This window comes from Seriola lalandi, unplaced genomic scaffold, assembly GCF_002814215.2.
Source record: "Seriola lalandi dorsalis isolate HSWRI2012SDOR001 ecotype SW California unplaced genomic scaffold, Sedor1 jcf7180002054614, whole genome shotgun sequence".
NCBI lineage: Eukaryota > Metazoa > Chordata > Actinopteri > Carangiformes > Carangidae > Seriola > Seriola lalandi.
The window spans coordinates 588,402-608,890 of record NW_019525167.1 but is presented as its reverse complement, the minus strand read 5'-3'; the positions used below and the strand labels follow the sequence as shown (position 1 = coordinate 608,890).

The following is a 20,489-nucleotide window of genomic DNA, read 5'->3' as shown; positions in this document are numbered from 1 at the left end:
CTCCGTCTGATTCTCCAACAGGTTTCTGGAAGAATGTGAAACTGGAGCTGCTGACACCTTAAAGCTTTGCTTCCTCCGCCGCCTCAGACAGGTATGTCCGACACAGGAACCTGTACTGCAGGAAAACCTCGGGGTCAGTGTTTGTAGGTGGGAGCGCCCGCCGTGGTAGACCCTGCCCTGGGTAACGGGGGACTCCATGGTCTGGCTTGTCCCGTCCTCACCACGCTGCCTGCACTGCTGCTACAGCCACCTGCCTGTTGACTGTGCCACCACATCACCGCTTCCTATTCCTGCCACTCGACACACTGCAAAATGGCGAGAGGTTCGAAGCCCCTGATCTTCTCTGGACACTGCTTCATTTCTCTGCTAATGCTCAAGGGCTGTTGGCTGCTAGGCTCCGCCTCACAGAAGCCCACCGTGTTGGTGGACTCCCAGCAGCTCCAGCAGGAGTATGCGCACTCCATCCGGCTGGATGGTGACATCATACTGGGTGGCTTGTTCCCTGTGCACTCCCGTGGCGAACGGGGCGTGCCCTGTGGCGAGCTGAAGAAAGAAAAGGGCATCCACCGGCTGGAGGCCATGCTGTTCGCTATCGACCTCATCAACAAGGACCCGGAGCTGCTGCCCAATGTGACGCTTGGGGCACGAATTCTGGACACGTGTTCGCGTGACACCTATGCTCTGGAACAGTCGCTCACCTTCGTCCAGGCGCTCATTGAGAGGGATGGATCTGATGTGCGCTGCGCGAATGGTGACCCGCCAATCTTTGCCAAGCCGGATAAGGTGGTGGGCGTCATCGGGGCGTCGGCCAGCTCGGTGTCCATCATGGTGGCCAATATCCTGCGACTGTTCAAGGTAAGAAAACAGTGTTTGTGGTTACCTTGAAGTTGTTTGTTTGTTGTTTATTGTTGAATATTGAGCTTGCTGCTGCATTGCTGCTGTGACTCATTGATACTCAGTGTTGGTTTGTAGCTGTTGCCATGACGAATGATAACCACTTCGTTGTTTCTGTCTTTTTGAGTCAATAATGTTTCTACCCCTGTTGAAGCAGATGAGTCTAAACGCTCTTATGTTTCTTAGCAGCTGTGAAATGTTCAAACCCGAGAGTTGATTAAGAACCTGTTCAAAAATTTTATCTTTTTCACACAGAGTTTTTGTGTTTTTTAAGCTGTAAATGTGGAGAGAACTTGGTAGATGACAAGCGTTGGAAGAGAAGGTGTGGTGGTAGGATGATGTCACTGATGATGATGGATTCATGTGTTGGGAAATGCAGTCAAAAGTGTATTTTGTTTGCTCTTCAGCAGTTAGAATTTTCTGCTTGTGTCTCTGAGGCTGTTGCTTCATCTTCAGCTAACATTAGCATTAACCTTTACTCACCAAGAGCAGTCTCAAGAGGTGGAAAGCAACGTCAACGTTAACTCTTGTTTCTATCACATCTTTGATTCTACTGAAGTTAGCATGCTAACCAGCTAGCGCCATTGTCATCACTTTCCGTTTGCAGCTCGCTGTAGCCTCCAGTCTGCCCTGAAGACGTATCACTGCTCAGAGGACGTATTACAACCTCTTGTCTTGTAAATATAACGATGGTTGAAGCTCTTGTCAAGCAACAATCACCATCACCTGCAATAAACCACATTTGGCAGCAAAGTTATTTACAAATAGCCCCTTTAGAGCTTATCAGGCTCCTCAGTCTCTGGGACTGTAATTAACATACCTCATGGTCATGTTCTCCTGCTATCTAATCACAGCACATCTTCATCGTCATGACAACTTCCTCTATTTCTCTTCTGGCAAACAGCAGCTTTGATCCAGAACAAACAGACAGATGTGATCTATTGATGACAGATGTAGATGTTGAAGTGTTTCATCAGGCAAGTGTTAGTGGGCCACTGGCTGTTTTATCACAGTCTGGAATAAATCTTGTGTGCGGCAGAGAAGCTGCAGGTCGACCTTAGCGGTGTAGAAAGTGTGTGAAAAGTGTTAAAAAAAAGAAGAAGAAAGAAAGAAACAGCTTCTTAGCAGCAGAGGGTTTAGAAATGTGTGGAAAATCTGAGGCTGCCTGAGCCGAACAGAAAACAGGTGAACAGGGTTTCTTTTAAGTTGGAGAGGAGACTCGGAGACAAGTGTTAGTTGAATCTCAGTATTTAAGACAGCATTAATGTTTCATTACCGTATAATTTTCAAGTGTGCAGAGTTTGATACTAGAAAGCTGTTTTCATATTATATATCTGCTGAAAAGGGAAAATTTCTCTGTGTTCAACTCAAACCTGATTTTAACACGTGGACGTACCGAACAGGATGGGACATCACAACTAGCTTGAAAACGGGCCCCCCTGCAGTTCCTCTAACAACCACTAGAGTCTGGCTCCAACAGTGAGTCAGTCCCCATAGACTCCCATGTTAAAATGTCCAACTTCACAGCATAAATAAACATGTTTACAGCCTGGTACAAGAACGGTTTTGGTCTGTAAAGATAATTTCCTCATTCATGACACCTGTTTATATAACTCACCTGTTTACATTTTATTAAGGCTCAAAGTTATGTATAATTAAGGGTGTCGCCTTCGAGTGACAGTAGCTGCAGGCAGGACAGTCCCGGGTCTTGTGTTTCTATGAACCACTACGCTTCAGAGAAGAGGTCTGTCATGGATCCAGAGTTTGGAAGAGAGATCTTCCCAGCTCAGCCGTAATTTACACTGTCTTTTACACTGAAAAGATGGATCAAACTACATAGAACTGAAGGAAACAATTTTAATCAGTAGTAATCGTAGTAAATTGTAAAAATCCACCCAAACCTGCTTTTTAATTTATTTATTAATTTAATTGGAAGAATGCAATTTAACATGGTTCCAACACAAAGCATGAAACTCACGTGCTGAGAGATTATTGCTGTTGCTAATTTTCCCTTCTTGACCCTTGTTGGGTTTTTACATGTGCAGTGTAATTAAAACATTATCATTCATTATCATAAAACCACAATACATTACAGATATGACACCAGAAAAATACTAAAATACTATATTGAAATGCGTTGATTATGATTGTGATCTATCGTCTAAGAAGAGACAACATAATTGATAAGATCATACAATTAGCTAAACACATATATATATATATATATATATATATATTTATATATATATATATATATACATATATATACCTCCAGTTCACATTAGTGTAACTGAGGTCACAGTTTCTAAATTATAGATGTAAGACAGTAATTATACTACAACTTAATCTATAGTTGTCTTGTTTTTGAGACAGACTGTTATTTTTAATTATGTCTGTTTTCATATTTGATTCAGTTTCTCTTTTTTCTGGTCCGACCCTGTTTTTAATTTGCTGGTTGAAACTTTTCTTCCATGTTTACCTGTTTATAATGTCCATTTCCACAACAGTTATAATTTTTTTTAAATACAATATAGTCCAACCAGTCCGTCATAAAGTGAAGGAATATATTGTGTTTACAGTCTTTTCTCTTTGACGTGAGGCAGACTTAAAACAAGACAAACTTTAAAAGAAAAAAAAAAACTGTGAAACTGTCACTTAGCGGTGGAGGAAACACGCTCAGTCTTCAGTTCTTCATCAGCTTCGTCCTGGAGCCTGGACGCGGCACTGATAACGTGTTAAGACGTCTCTCGCGATGCGCCGAAACATAAAAAAGTTGAACGCAGCTGCTGCCTCGTCTTCTTCGATGTGTGCAGAGCCGTACAGACAAACTGTGTCTGGAGGCGGCGCGTTGCTGTTCGCAGCAGCAAACAAATTCCACTGCCCTAAATTAGTGATGAGCTGTATGATTCATGTGTGTGTGTTAGAGCCCGGCCAGCTTAATGAGGACAGAAAGGCCCCACAACATCACTTATCTAAAATTAGCTGGAGATGCCTTCAGGGTGGAGAGGAGGAGGGATGAGGAGGAGGAGGAGGGGGGTGAGGGTGGGAATAACCAGATTTTGCTGACGCAGAGGTTTCCTCACTCACCAGCACTGTCCAAACCTTCAGCTGCAGTCTGGACTCTGACAGACCACAGGGACTGACTGCAGCTGGTTCTTGGTTGGTGGCACGTCCTCAGTAAAGGTGACATAATACAGGCAATTATTAGGCTAAACTATTTTAACACCAAGAGTCTGTTTTTTTCAAGATTGCACCACCGTCAAATTTAAATAATCTAGATACAGGCCTGTAAAATCAAGTGGGATTAAATGGCGGACATATTCATATCCTATCTTGCAGTTTGTTTCGCAACTGATTTGTGTGGTTGGGCGAGGTAGAATGTTTTTTTTTATTTTTTTTTTTTTATTTCCATTTATTTAAATTGTAAAATTTAAAAGCAATCAGATATATCATATCAGACATATTCTTAATAAAAGAAACGGATAAAAATTCAACAAAAAGGTGAAAAATAATGAAAAAAAAACAAATACATAAAGTGACAAACATCTCTCGTTTTGAGAGATTTAAAGTAAAATTCAAGATCAATTAGAAACAACTGAATGAGGGACTTGACTTCAGATATTTCGCCTTATGAATATGAAATTTCCCTCGTAAAATCAGGATTTAACAATATTGTATAAAATTTTACCCTTACATTCAAAATAAGTGAAAATATTTTTCTCTTCAACGTTAATCACACGTGTTGTTTTGAATAATATGTAACTTTCAAATTCTTTCCAGAATGTAAAACAATATGAGAAACTGTAGAACAAATTAGTTACGCTTTCTTGTTCAGTCCTACAAAAAGTAAATTTGTTATCAATATTCATAAATCTTGAAATGTACATGTTTGTGGGATAAATTTTACGTAACATTTCCAGTGTGGTAGGATGTGTGCTTCATCGCTCCTGTAACCAGTGATGTAACAGTGACTATGTTGGAAAGGCCGGAGACTGGCGCCCTCTTGTGGCAAAGGTGCGCAATTCATCTGAAGCCCACGGTAACGTATACGCTCCCAAAATATCACGTTGTCTTTAAAGTGTTTATTGATCGATTCTCATCCGCCATCTTTGCTAGTGACGTCTAAAGTCACGTCACTGAATTGGACATTCCCATTGGCTCCAGTGGGTGCTGTCACAGCCAATCAGAGCGTTTGATGGTATACCCACACTCAGTGGGAGCGACACCGTTTTATTCTGAGCTCAAAGTGAAGAGAAGTTGTTCTTGAGTTTATTCTACTGGCAGAAAACAGACTGCCAGTCAGATATTCAGTTTAGCAGAGACTCCGAAGCTGATTTTTCAAGGAGAAGAAAAGAAAATGCTCAAAAGAAGAAGAACAGTTAAAGAGAAAAGTTTTCTCTCGTTGTTATGGTTTGCAGCTTTTATGGAAAAATTCAAGTTCGTTTTTTTTCTTTTATTATGGGCTACTATCCCCTATTATACTGTACAGAAGTCTGTATTGGGTGACATATATAATTAGCTGAGGTTATACTTATTTTGAATCTGTGTAGCACTTGGTGAAACTTTTTAAAAATAACAACTTTATAAGGCAAAACGGAAAAGTCTTAATGTGGGCCACAGAGGAGTAGTTAGTGTGTAATTGCTTCATTCTTCCCTGAATACAGTTGGGGTATCAGAACTTTACTGTTTATCTGTTCATCGGTGACTAAGCTTATCAATAGCAACCAGACGCCGGTCATTTTCATTTATATTCCAAGGCCAAGTATCGCCACGTTCAGGACAAACTCTACATCGTCAGCCGGTGAGACTGTAAGAATAGATTAATCATCAGTATCTGTCCTGTCTTGATCCTGGTGAGTTGTGCTGTTAATAAAACACTCTCCCGCCTCTTCAGGAGAATCGCTGAGGGTGTCGGAGGTGAGATCCTCCATCTTGAAACTGTGATATGCTCTTCTATGCATTTGCATAATATTTGCACATCCATTTCACACAGTATCACACAGCCGGAGCCCAGCCTGGTCTTCAGGAGGACGCTCCGCTGCGACAGTGGCTCACGCTGCTGCATTATATTTCCATCTCTGCGTGGGAGAGACAGAACCACCGAGGCTCTGTTTATGAGCTCCCCGCAGGCTTGGCCAAAAAAACTCTATAAAAAATAAAAGAGGCGAGAAAATAACAGAGGGAGGAATGAAAACACGGGGAACCATCCTGCATCGTTCCATATAAACTGTCAGAGGGAGGAGGAGGAGGAGAGCTGAGCCTCCAGCAGCACGACAGCCTCCATCCATAGAGGAGGACAAATAAAGTCAAGTATCACTTCTCTAGCTGGGACTGTTCAACGTGGGGGGGGCAGGAGGTTTGTGTTTGAGCCTTGGTTCCTAACCGGAGGGTTTGGAAGATGAACTAGAGGGGTCATAAAATTATCACAGGAATGCTAACATTTAGCATTTACAAGATTAAAATGATTAACAGATTAACAACCTTCCTTCTGTAGCATTCTAATAATAATAATAATAATAATAATAATAATAACTTCTTTTATATGGCACCTTTTAAAAACAGAGTTTACAAAGTGTTTTGACAAACGAATCAAATGCGAATTATGACATTGAATCCCTTCATTTTTCACCTTTTTGAATTTGATCATTTTCCAATTAATACAGATTAAAATAAGGTGTTTTAATTTGATTTTAATGGGATAATTGATAGATAAAACAATAATGAAGTTTGCAGGACATTGAGATAAAACAAGAAAAAATGGAAACTACATTAGTCCAAGGTTTTAGCAGCAGCAAATTTATGTGAAAATGTCATGTTGCATTACTCCCACTTTATTTTGCACTTGAACTGGAATTTTCTTTAATAGCTGTGGAATATTTGTTCTTTATGATTAACAAATGTCAATCAGAGCAGCCTTTAAAACAGAACAATAATTAAGACCTGCAGTATGAGGACCTGAGTCTGAGAGGCTTCAAAGGTCTCCAGAAATAATTCACTTAGTTTTCAGGCGACAGGATCTTTGCACAGTCTGAGGACGTGTGAATGCTGTGGACGGTTTTCACTCTCTGAGGTGTTGCCTGCTAATATCACACCACTCTGTGCTAAGTCCTGACAAAACACAGCAGCAGATGGTTCATGTGAGGGAATAAACACATCGTCTGTGGCACAATAGGAGAAGAGGTGAAACCCGAAAACCGCCAGTCCATTATTGTTTTCAGTAGCTTTGACGGAGGAGTCCTTTGTGTGACACACTGTGAAACTGGACCAGGAGTGTCTTCATGAGTTGTCGTCGCAGTTGTGTGTTGTCCTTAAGGGGTGTTTTCTAAAAGCATCGTCCCTTGTTGTCATGTAGAAATAACTTGAGGATTAGCTAGTGTCTCCTTCAGTGTGTCACATGACCCAAGACTTGACTCAGACCCGTCTCAGATCGATTGAGAAATGTCTTAATGGCTTCGGACTCGACCCGTCTCTGACTGCTTGACACTTCCCTCCAATGTCCTGAGCCTCGATGCGGACTTGACTGATTATTTAAGACCAGTGACTTAGTACTTAACCTGACCTCGCTTTCAGATTACAAGAGACTTGTATGACCTAAGAATCGATTGGTCTTAAATGACTTAAGACTTGGCTCCAGTCTATTGAAGCCTTGATGACTCAGATGACTTGAGACCCAAATCAGACTTGATTCAAATGTCTTTTGACTCGACTCTAACTTTTCTCAAAATATTTGAGACTCGACTGAAATGTTTAATTGACTTGAGACTCGACTTGTCTCACAATACTTTAGACTTGACTCAAGTGATTGACTAGAATCGTCTTTAATGATCTGAAACTTGTGACCAGTTACTTAAGACGTGACTCAGACTTCTTTTGAAATGATGGGAGGCTTTTATTAATGACTTGAACCTCGTACCAAATGTCCTGAGACCTGACTCAGACCTGACTCGGGTTTCTTGACCACGACTTGTCTCAAATGATTAAAGACTTGTCTCAAAGAGGTTTTAACATGACTTGGACTTGGTCTCAAGTTACTAGACTCAGGATTGTCTCAACATAGACTTTACTTAAATGACTTTTTGACCGACTTACACTCAGTGACTTGAGACTCGGCTCAGACATATCTCAGCTGACTTGAGACAAACGAAGGCGGACTATTAGAAAATGCTCCTCGACAGGTGATGTCACTGCGGGCCTGCGTTCAGCCAATCACGGACAGATAATCAGACCTGTCTCATTAGTTGACAGTGTGACCCTCAACATCACAGTCTGAGCAGCAGAATGCTCAATCAGCTGTCTAATTCCATATTAATGTCCTGAATGAATGTGAGGGTGAAACCGCTCCACCTTCAGTAAAAATGAATGTGAGCTGCAGGCGTCAGCCGGCTGATCCGTCTCGATTACCTTATTGCTCTGTTGTTGGGTTACAAATGTAATTTCTCTCCGAGGGGAGAGAACAGACAGAGGGGAGGGCGGATAATGGAATTTAATTGAGGGGAATTTGCTCATTGTAGCGGCAATTCATTAGTGCGGCTGACAATGACGACCTCGTTAAGCTGTCTGAAGCCATCGCCCGCATTGTTTTATTGTCAGTATTAATAAAGCTTTTTGTGCTTTATGCTCATTTTTGATGGCCTGAATTTGTAATCCATCCAGTTTTCAATAATCCATTCTCTTATTGAAAACTTTCAGACTATAACCAGCAGAACTGTGAGTGGTAAGAAGCTGTTTCATGAGTGAATTCATCTGTAGAGTTCACAGTGAAATATAATTGTATTGTACAAATACTTGAAAGTGAAAGTTTCACTAATACAATTTAATGAGGCCTTTGAGTTCTTTCAGAAGTTCAGCCTTTCAGGAAATATGCTTATTGGCTTTCTTCACTCAGAAGGAGAAAACTCTTCATGTGGACTCGTCTCCAGTGAAGCTCAGACATCAGACCTGTCTCAAGACTAGAGACTCAGACTTGACTCGGACTTGTCTCCAGTGACTTGAGGCTCGTCTCCATGGTGATAAACTTATCTTAAACAAATTGAGGCTTGACTCAGACTTTCCTCAAATGACTGAAGACTCGACTCTGACTTGTCTCTAGAAACTTGTCTTAGACTTTTCTCACATTACTTGTGATTTTACTCGGATCTGTTTTAAATGACATGAAACTTGTCTCAAATGACGTGACTGACTCGGCTCCATTGATTGGAAGGTTGACTTGGACTTGGCCAAAAAGGCTTTAAGTAGTTAACCCATTGATAGGTTGTCGTTGCTTTACAAAGAAAACTCCAAGCCTTTCTCTGGTTGCGACTTCTTCAGTCAGAGGAATTGTTGGTAATATATTCAGACCTTTACAGTCTCAGCTGTTTACCTTTTGGATGGTTCTGTTCATTTGGTTTATTTCTGTGCTGCGAATAAAAAGGTTGTGATTCTGCCACCAGATGAGAATTCGGATCCATGTGGGAATAAAAAGCTCAGAGTGGAGCTCGGATAATACCCTGAAATTTCAGACTGCTGTGGAGCGAGTGTGACCTTCACAGATCCTCATCAGCTGAGCGATGATAAAGGTCAGAGGTCAGCTGGTTTCATTACTAGCCGACTACATTCATCGCCAAGGAAAACGGGGGACTCATATTCACGCCCCGTCCATATTATTTTATTACACACTGAAGAAATGATTCCATCTTTTATTCAGGGCCATGTGTTATTGTTTTCCAGATTGCGCTTCAGCAGAGTGAAGTTGTTTGGCGAGAAATTACATCTACGTGCGGCGTGATTACAGATGAGAGCGAATGATCATCAGCTGCAGGCGTGATGGTGAAACTTAACAGGAGCTGTTTCTGTGTTCACCGTCTCTCTTTATTAAAAGATATTCCTCTAGTGTATCTTCCTGTGGTGGACAAAAAAATAAGAACCTTTTAACACGGGGTCCAACAAGACCACGAATTAAAGGCCAACAGAACCAGTCGCCTCTCGTGCTGCTCCGTCCTCAGCAGCTTGTTTTTTGCGGAGGTCCCGGCCCGGCTGCTGTGAATCGAAGCGTCACTAACAGACGGAAGGAGACTTCTCGCGTCCTGATTATGCTGTCTCTTATACACATCTCCGCTGTGAGTCAGAGTAGCCATGAGGGCAGATGTTGACCTTTGACCCTGCTGCTTCACATTCAGCCTAATGGGTAACAAGTTCAAACACTGTTTAGTTTAAGTGCATGGCTTCCCAACCTTTGACCTTCTAGATTTGATTCTGTGTTCTAAAAAAAATATCATAACCATTTTAAAGTTTTAAGTAGTGTGAGAAAGACGGTGTACGTATTCGTGTTTTCTGTTTCTCCAACATTAATTACTCATCACTAAAGGTAGAGTTTGGATTCTTCCTCCTCCTCCTCCTCCTCCTCCTCCTCTCCTGTAGGAGCTGAACATGCTTCGCCTCTTGTCCTTGTGAATGTCAAAGCTGCTGCAGCTCATTCATCACCACCAACCGATCCATCTCCCAGCGTCGCCCCGTGTTTTGTAGATCTGCTCCGTGTGTGTTGTCTGTCGGTGGAGATGTTCCTACAGTGGATTCAGTCAGTCGCTGAGCGTCTGTGCGGCAGGATAAAGAGACGATAAAACGGGTTCATTTGTTAAACTTGTTCTCAAGGTGCTTCTCTCGTGGTTTTCCAGGTTTTATGGGTAAAGGGTGATGATGTCGGTCAGTTTGGTCCACCAGTTTGCACCAGACAGAAATATCTAAACAACTATTAGAAAGACATCCATGAAATCCAGATGATGCATCCTAATGACTTTGGCAATCCGCTGACTTTTTCTTCTAGCGCCACTGAGAGGTCGACAGTTGTGCTCGTCTCCGAGAAGAAAAATGTACAAAGATCTGAATCCGTGTGTTCATAGTGACGATCACGTGAACCTGTTCCTGATGATAAATGTCTTCTCTAAAACGTCTCAGCAGCTTCCTCTGACTGTAGAGGAGCCGATCAACACGTCGACGCCGACGCTCATCTTAGTCGGCTTCATTTGTCACATAGTTCAGATTGGTGGTGGTTTGTTGGAGCAGAGGAAGGAAGCTGTGCAGATGCTACAGGGCTGAAACAAATACAGCATCCTCTGCATGTTCTTGGGGGGTGAAAATACTTGAATTCAGATATATAGATTACAGCGTGTTATCATTATAACATCCTCTGACAAAGGCACTAGATTTGAGTGACGATCAGGATGATGCAGCAAAGGATGGTTTTATTTTTCGTTAAGATGCAAGTACATTACTGACACTTAATGTAATTTTCAGCGCAGTTACAAAGCATTTTTAGTTAGACTACCATAATTATAGAGAAGCATTATTGCATGAACCAATTCATCATCATAATGTCAGAACGTGTTTAATTGGTTGAAGAAGATCAAGTGAAACAGCTGAAAGCACACCTACACTGTTGGTGTTGACTGTCAGGTTTGTTGTGAGCCGTACCAGCGGCCACGGCTCGGGGGGTTTTAAAGTCTTTCGATCGGTCTGACTGAACTTTTTCTCGGATCATTACTCACGCCTTGAGTCACGGTGGAGATTTGAATTTGACCCGAAGAATTTTTCTGAAAACACCCTGAAGTGAAAAATTAACATCTTGAAAATAAACATCAAGGAGAAAATACAAGTTTTATGTTACTTAATATAAGGACAAAAAGAACCATATTTTCTCTTATAACAGTTTGTTGGTGTGCTGTCTTGCTCAGAGGCTCCCAGGCAGCAGTTTTTTTTTGTGGCTGTCTGTTGTTCTCTGCGCTTGCCGATCTTTCAGGTCGGCCCGAGGCTCTGAGCCCATCCTCTCCTGACTTGTTGTGATTTGAATCGGTGATGTGCAGCGGCGTGTTGACTCACAGCGTGGAAGCGACGCTGATGACTGCAGACGGTAACCTGACATTTATTGGGCTGCGGATGATGTTTTTTCCCCTGAATGAGTCGGCTGGAGGAGGAAGAGGAGGAGGAGCTGTCGTCTCAGGAGGCTCGCTCATAAGTGCAGCAGCCATCTTCCTCTGTCTCTGTACACACTTCATGCTTCATTTGTGTTTCCCTCCGCACTCCCACACTCGTCCCTTTGTGTCTTCTGCTCGATTGTCACGTCTGAGTGTGTCAGCAGCTCAGACTGCTGAGAGCGAGGCCTTTTATTCTGCATTCAGAGCTGCCGGTTGTTGCCGCGTGACAGGACAGGACCTACATTACATGGGGTTGATTATTTCTTTCGATTTGAAGTATGATATGAAACTTTTCCACGTTGAAATCTCTAAAAATGTTTCCATCAATTCTCAGTCCTACAAATCTGTCCTTTGAATCATGGTAACAATCCATTTATTTTGGTCACCTGTCACCTTTGTGCAAGCGTCAGTGTTGTGGTTCTCAGCCCGAAGTTTTTTTTTATAGTATATTTTTTTTGGGCTTTTCTATGCCTTTATTTGACAGTACAGTAGAGAGAGACGGGGAGGCAGAGAGAGGGGGAAGGACATGCAGCAAAGGCCGTCTGATGCGGGATTCGAACCGGGGCCGACTGCAGGTAGCTACGAGGACTGTAGCCTCTACACATGGGGCGCCTGCTTAGACCACTACGCCACACGACGCCCCACAGCCCGAAGTTTTTCCAGATTCAAGTCACATTTTTACGATTTGTTTTTTAACTATATTTTAACCGGATGAAGATAGAGTCAGACGTCTTGATCTTAACGCGGCTTTCAGACAGAACGCGACAACGGCACCACTGCGCTGTGAAACCCGTTATTTCCGATGGATATTTTGGTGTGTGCGGCGACCAGCGAACATCCTCGTGGACAATAGAAACATTTCCCAGGCTGCTCTCTGTACCTGAGGGTCTGATGCACCCACAGCCTCTTCCTTGCTGCTCCCCTTCTTCTTCTTCTTATTAGCGGGGCTAGTGCTAACGCTTGCTTCTTACGTTTGCTCTTTCCGCCGCGACTCACTGAAATCTTAAGGGCTCATCCTCTGAGGGGCAGGAATGAGTGACGATCAGACATCTGTGAAATTGTGATATTTCTCATGTGAAAGTGAGGCTTTATTTTGGATGTTGGCACTAGAGGAAACATCAGGAGATCACCAAACTCAAAGGGATTCATCCTCTGAGGACCATGACTATCAAACCAAATGAAAAGGTAGTTATCGAGATATCTCACTCTGTTTTTAGCCATGCTAGCGGTATGAGGTGTGTTGGTTGGTCGGCCCACCACTGAAATATCTACGCAACTACCATGTAGCTTAGTTTAGATATTCATGATCCCTAGAGGATGAATCCCTAATGACTTTGATAATCCCTCCTGCAGCACCAACAGCTCAAAGTTTTTACTTACCCTCATCCTGACTTCTGCTTGACAGATCGGCCCATAATGACAGACTCTTAGTCACGTTAAAGTGCATGTTTGGGGCTGTTTGCCGCCCCCTGGTGGCCAAGTGACTTTAAACCCTTCTGTTGACTGTATACAGAAGTTTCTGTTTATTTCTCTTCGCTGGTTTTTCGGAAGAAGGCTCCGACTCCTTCCTGCGTTTTGTGGCTTCGTGAGACTCAGCAGCTGAAGAGAATAACTATCGACAGCCTGACATCATCGGATCAACGGTTTAAAGCTGAAGTGAACAGATGCAGGTTTGAATCTCTACAGCACGTCAGGATTCATTTGATTTCACCAAAACAAGATTCCTCCTCTGGTTAAACCCCAAACCTGGACTGAACCTGTCCCCCGCTCACTGTGAAGTATTTGACAGGAGCTCTTGTGGTTTGTTAAACAGACCTTTTCTGTGTCCTTTTTTTTGTTTGTTGTTGAAACGCTTCAGGGAAAGAAAAGTCGATGTAATTCAGCAAGAGACAAAAGCATTTTTTTTTTCTGAGCAGCCAAACAAATCACCGCCTGCCCCGCTACTCCTCCGGCTTTCAGCTAAATGGTTTTTGTTTCTGTGCGGAGGAGGCTATTTACTGGACGAGTCCTTCAGTGACGTTTTAATCACACTGTTTCCCCTCTATTATCTCCAGACTGTTTCTAACTCATAGACCTCATGTGCTTTAGTTGTTTTTCTACATTTTTCCTTAAATGACTTGATCGAAGTACAGTTTGATGCTGAACATGAGGAGGAATAACTCTGGATAGAGGCTTTTTCCCAACATCTTCATCTTATCTTTAACATCTTTTTAAGATTCAAGGGATTTTCCTGACTCTTCAGGTGAATACCTTGATTTTATTCTGGGCTTTAATGACCAACAACCCAGGTTTGTGGACCTGAGACTTGACTTGATCCGGTTTGTTTGCATTTCTTTAAACCAATCACAGTCGTCCTTAGCTCTGGTTGGTTCAGACTTTTCAGGTATTTACTCTTCTTTCCAGCTTAGTTCAGTCTTCTTAGGTTTATTCTGGAGTCTCATGATTATTTCAAACCTTTTCCAGGCTCTTATTTTGGAGTCTCCAGACTGCTTTTAAAGGTTCCCTGGACTTTTGAAGGTTATCTCTAATGTTTCAAGGTATTTTTTGTGCTTCTCAGGCTTATTTTAGACCATTTTATCCCAGGCTTTTCAGTGTGATTTGAGATGTTTGAGGATTTCCTCAAAGATTTCATAACCATTTCTGTCTTTCCAGATTTATCTTGGATTATTACAACATTTCTCAAAGGTCTTCCTGACTTTCCAGACTTATTGAGAAATTTCCATTGTCATCTTTCTGGATTTTTCCTGATTCCACAATATCAGGGTCATTCCTGTTACCTGGTGCATTGTCATCAGATTTTCATGATTATCCCTGAAGTCTCAGTTTATTAATGACGTCTATTATATTTAGTATTTAAATTTCAACAAGCCAATTTTTTTTGTTTTTCTCCTCGTCCTATCTTTAGCGAATCCAGGTTCAGTTTCAGGTTGACGACTTAAAATCTGATCTGGATTTCTTCGAACCCACTGACTCTTCTGCATGTGTGCGTCGTCATGCACATGCATGCTGACGCCTCCTGCTGCGGGCTGCACACGGTCGCAGGAAGCCGGGTCAAAACGAAAACGTGTCGTTTCTTCCCGAGCCTCGGGATGATGATGATGACGATGATGATGATGATGATGATGATGATGATGATGTCACAGCATGTCGCCGCTAATGCTCTTCCAGATTATCATCAACCGGCTCCTCGGATCGTCTCTTCACGTCTCTCTGCGGCAGACGAGTGTTTGCCGTGTCGTTTTGGGGTTAAGCCGTGGGTGGGACGTCCTCCTCGCCTGCTGCGGGACGTAACGCTTGCTGGCAGGCGTCTGCCGACACTCGGCCGGCGTTCAGCCGTCATATAGACTTCAGGAGTAGCTGGCTGCTTGTGAAGCGGAACCACCTGGTGGACAGAGACCCAACCACTTGGGTTTGGTCTGCTTCGGACTTCAGGAGCTGAACATCAGTTATATTTTATTCAACCTTTGAATCTGCGGCGCTTTAATTACAAAGCAACACTAATCAATAATTAATAATCTAATATACAAGTGAAAGACTTGAATAACGTCACCAGTAACATCTTTAGACTTCCCCAAACTGCAACATCTGGATGTTTGCAAGTAAAAACCTTGTATCTCCAGCATGTAAACTTTTCAGGAGGAAATTTAAATAGACGAGCTGAAATTATTTGTTAATCAACTGAAACCTGATTGATCCCTGAAGTCGGTTTTCAATCAGAAAGTTCTCCAGGTTTCTGCTTATCAGCTGTGAGGATGTAGTGCTCGTATTTGTCTTCTGTGATAGGAAACTGAATATCTTTGTTTTCAAGAAAATTGCGAATGGTATTTCTCAGTGTGTTCTGACATCTTACAGACAAACGGGTTATTGATTGATCCAGAAAGTATTAGCTGAGTAATAATGGAAATAAAACACATACTGCGTGTTGGACAATGGGTTAGGGTTTGAATTTTTGGCCTCACCACTGCTGGAAGGTCGCCGGTCCGATCCCCAGACTGGCAGGATTAAATCTGTGGAGCAGGTCAGACTGTGGTTGCACTGGGCAGCCTCCAGGTGTGAATGTGATCAGGGCGTTCCTGTATAAGAGAGCTCGCCTCTCTGTGAAACTACACTGAATAATTAAAGGTTAAAATAAAAAAAAAAACCAGAAACCTCTACTTCTAAAACTCTTCTAATGGTCGAGAAGGTTCCCCCACTCTTAAAATATAAAGTGGAATATTTAAATAGATGGTAATGATCAGTTTGAGGCTTCAGAGTGTCTGATATTAAATTGATTATTAATTGGTTTTACACTTTTAGCTCCGGAGGCTGTTACGTCTCACGGCGACCTGAGTTGATCTTTGGAAATGTTTCAGTGATGAGGACTCGCTGCTGATCGCAGGTCAGATCTGCTCTCTGTCCCATCACCCTCTGCAGCTCTCCCTCAGCGCTGATGCTCATTGGTCCTGACAGCTCCCCGCTGCTGATTGGTTTACTAAAACCTGACTCCCCTCCTCCTCCTCCTCCTCCTCCTCCTCCTCCTCCTCCTCGGGGCAGTCCTCCCGCCTGACTGCAGATCATCTAAAAACCTGCTGCCTGTCATCACACTGTCACTGTCACACAGAGGGAGTCTGAACGTACCGACGGCTCACATTCACATCCAGTCGATGTGACTTACTTTCAGAATCGCATGAGGAGAACAAAATGAGAACAAATGTTTCTGTCCAGTTCAGAAGTAGATCCTCGTTTATCTGCAGAGCTTAAAGGAATAATTTATACTCATGTTTTCTCTGTTTGAGCGTGAGATGAGAAATTGGAAATAAAAGTCCGTCTCCTATAAAGCTGAAATGATAAGTTGATGAACAGAAAAATAATAATTGCTTGTAATTTTTCAAGCAAAAAACCCATTGTTAGTTCCAGGATTTCAATTGCATTACATTTGCTGCTGCTTTGTCTTATTCACATTTTGGCAAATTTGCACCATTAAAAGTTGCATGATTAGCTATTAGCAACTCCTGTTTGCAGTTACTCATGCATGTACAGACAGACTGCCACTGTATTACTCTGATACAGAAGAAAACCAACCTCTGACCTGGGCCTAATTTAAAACGCATCATTAATAGAAGAAGACAAAGGATGAGGACGAGCCGCCATTTTCCTTCGGCAAAGTCGATTAAGAGCCAAATATTGAGAGCAGAGCGATGGCATTTCACTGGCATTTCAGTTTGTTCTCTGTGATAAACACTTCCAGCACTTTAGATAAAACCTGCTGCCTGCCTCAGATCAGCTTCATTCATCAGGGATGTTAACGTCCTCGTTCCTGTGACAAATGCGTTTTATTCAGAGACACAACCTGCAACAAAAGAGCTGTGGTCCACACAAGGAACAGGATGTAACAGAAGATATATGGATAAGGCATGAGTCAGTTATAGCAACAAAAAAACAACAAGGTTTTGTAAGTGATTATTTAAATGTGGAGTCAGGAAGTCACTGCCGGAGGTTTTTACTAAAGTTTAAATCTATTTCCTTTGGCATTTCCACAAACTCTGCCTTTTCTGAAGTAGACGTGATTTGAAAAACAACTTTGTGAGAGATCAAAGGTAAAATCGACATAATGAGGAAATGTTTTTAATAAACGTAGAAGTGTGTAAAATCTTCATCTGTTTTCATGCTGCATTCGATAAGAGACCAACGGAGGAGCGAGTGTTGAAAAGTTTGAGAGATGTATTGGATATTGATTAAGCCTTTGAAAGTTGTGCTTGGACTTGAATGAAATTACCAGACTCCAGTTTCCGACTGAGGAAAGAGTGAGTAGATGCATTTTCTGCCATTTGGACCTTTCAGGTTAATGTGAGGATTCATATTTAGAAACTACAATAGCAGAACTTGGTTTTCTTGTTTTTCTGAAATGGGCCCCACAGCCGCCATCAGCTGAACTACGTTCTTACACCGGGAACACACTGTCTGTGTGGCGTGAGTGTCTGACCGGGTGGGGAGATTGCAGGTTACTTGAATGTCAGATTTCTTTTCATTATATATTAATTTCATATTTCTTTTAGAGAGAAAACGTCACTAAAATGTCTCTTTCTCTACACTCAGCTGCTGAAATGGTTTAAAAAATGTATATTTATATTTCTTCTTGTCTTAGTCATATTCAGATTCAGCCTATATATAGAAACTAGAGTGGAAGGAATCGGCTTTGTGTAATGTTGCTGGTGTGTGACGTAAATATGACGTCAGTATGTCTAACTTTGCTGCGAGATGTGTGCGTCGCGTGTAGATCACGCAACACAGCCGCAACTGTGTGTGTTCCTGGCCTTAGAATCTCCTACGAATGTGCACTTTACCTTCTTGTTTATACAGTTTTATTTCTATCAGTTGTGGTAATAAATGTCGTAGTAGGACGACTGGGACAGATTCTGGTGGGCCATCGCATCAGTCGACCTGTGGACCGTAAAGATATCCACAATTTCTGAAGCTAAAGGCAAATTTCCACATTTTTGGACAATAAAGATCATCATTATTATTATTATAAAGGTTTAACTGGTCCCTGTGAGCTGCTCCATGCTGGGCACGCTGACCAACCCTCATGTGTTTGACACTGAACTCAGAAAACTGTAATCAGAGCTAATTTTTTTTATGACTCACTGAAAACATTTACAGCCATTTGGCAGCTTCCTCCTGTAAAATATTCCACTTCAGCTTTGTGGTGTTTGTTCTATAGGAGGTGTGAAGCTGTGAGTCGTGTTCAACTCATGTTTTAAAAGCAGGACAGTGTGAGGCCACAGAGGCTCGGCTCAGTGGGGATATGAAACAGGAATAAAGTGCCTGTTAGACATGAAATAAAGCAGGAGGAGAACATTAAAGCTGTAGAAAGATGATTAACATTTCTCCAGCTCCTTTTTCCCCTGTTAGTTTTTCAACTGAATTGTTTCCTGCCAGACTTCAGCCAGATGTTTTGTAATTTTTAAGACATTTCACCAGCAGAGACACAAACACAACTTTCTTCCACCTTTTTCTTGATGTCCTGTTCCTCTGCAGAGATTTATTCTTACTCTATCTCAGCAGGGGTTTTTTTTCTCTGTTCGATTTTTTTCAATTATGAAACAGGTTACATTTTCATTTATAACTGACTTTAAAAAAGATTAAAAACTCATTTGCAGTAACTCTTTAACTCTCAGAGAACCTGCAGAAATGGTTTTAATTCAATTGATAAATGCAGGGAAACGATCACGTGGAAAAAACAAACTCGACTAAAGACAAGGAGTGGAGGGAGAGATTTAAAACACATGCAAGTAAAAAAGGCTGCAAATTAATAAATGCAAATGACCTGAGTACAGCATGACTAGCCTTACAAACCCGCCTAGGTGAAGTCTCTGTAGCCTCTCCAGTGCGTCAGCTGATGGACGATCACTGATCATCTCTGACTCCTCATGATGAATTTCTTAAAGACTTCAAAGGCCAAACTGACACTTCTGTAGACCACGATCTGACCGCACCTTAAGTAAGACCGACTTGAATCCTCTTCGCTCTTTGGGGGAAGCGTCATGTGCCGCTGTGCCGTCAAAAGCCTCCCCGATAATTACAAAATGATGGAGGATAGACGGCCAACTTCAAAGAGCCCCCGTGGAAATGAAGTCTATCTTTAGAAAACCATCGAGCTGGCCAAAAAATAAATAAAATCAGCAAGACAGAAAGTATCCCATACATCCTGTTAAACTGCTCCCCAGGAGGCGAGGGCGGAGGTGTGAGATCAGATGGAGACCAGCAGCAGGAAGATGGAGGCTCGTCCACCAGAGCCTCAGTGTGTGAGAGACGGAAGAAACTAAGAATCTAAAATCTGTTGTGTTCAACCATAACACAACAGATTTGATACTGAGATTTTAAACAGTCGATACAGCCTGATCAGTTCTGAACAAAAACTTTTCCTGTAACTCCCCTTTACTTGTGACACTTAACATCCCATTGTTTGTCTTTTAAAAGGTGCTAATTTTCATCTTCTTCCCCCGTCTGTAAATCCTTTAAACCTGCTCAAGTCCAGCGCTCGCCCCCACACATAATGAGCCTCTGCTCCTGCATCAGCAGTCGCCCCCAAAAAACCCAACAATTAAATCTGCCTGCGGTTGGAGCCCATTGTTATTTAAAGAATGGTCAGTAATTAGCTGTTTGTGAACCGAGCTCTTTGGAGTAACTGTGTGTTTCCCCTGGAGACCGAGCTGTACCTTCACTGCAGGAGATATCGAAGAGGTGAACGTGGTGGAAACTGAAATCCTCATCTTCACTCAGCAGTGATGAAGAGGTAGAGCTCAGGTCTGACAGGAAATATTAGAAACACCCTCTCAGTGTATTACAGTTCAACAGCAACACAAACTGAAGTGAGCAGACAGTCGTAAAAACACCTCTTAAATAGGTTGAACCAAAACTCCGCCAACACAGAAGACATCCAACAAAGTTCAAAACAGTGTAAAGGTCTGTGTCCATGTGTAGTGTGATTATAGATCAGGTCTAGCTTCTATATTAATACTGTGAAAGTATCAAAGCCTCAGTCCACAGAGAAATGCACACAGCCTGTATTCAGAAACTGAGCCTTAAAACCAGCCGTCAGGACTTCTGGAACTTTGTGATGTCACAACAAAGCAGTCACCAAGCCCCGCCCACCTGGACCCACCATCC

The 20,489-nt window shown here is 42.3% G+C and overlaps 1 protein-coding gene across 1 annotated transcript in view; it reads left to right on the top strand.

Annotated features, from left to right (window-relative positions):
• grm8b (glutamate receptor, metabotropic 8b) overlaps positions 1-20,489 on the top strand; it is a 122,402-nt gene that overhangs the window by 5,144 nt on the left and 96,769 nt on the right. Inside the window, exon 2 of the mRNA XM_023419924.2 lies at positions 22-855. Coding sequence (XP_023275692.1) covers positions 313-855 — 543 coding nt within the window. The 5' untranslated portion in view covers positions 22-312. The remainder of the gene's footprint in view (positions 1-21; positions 856-20,489) is intronic.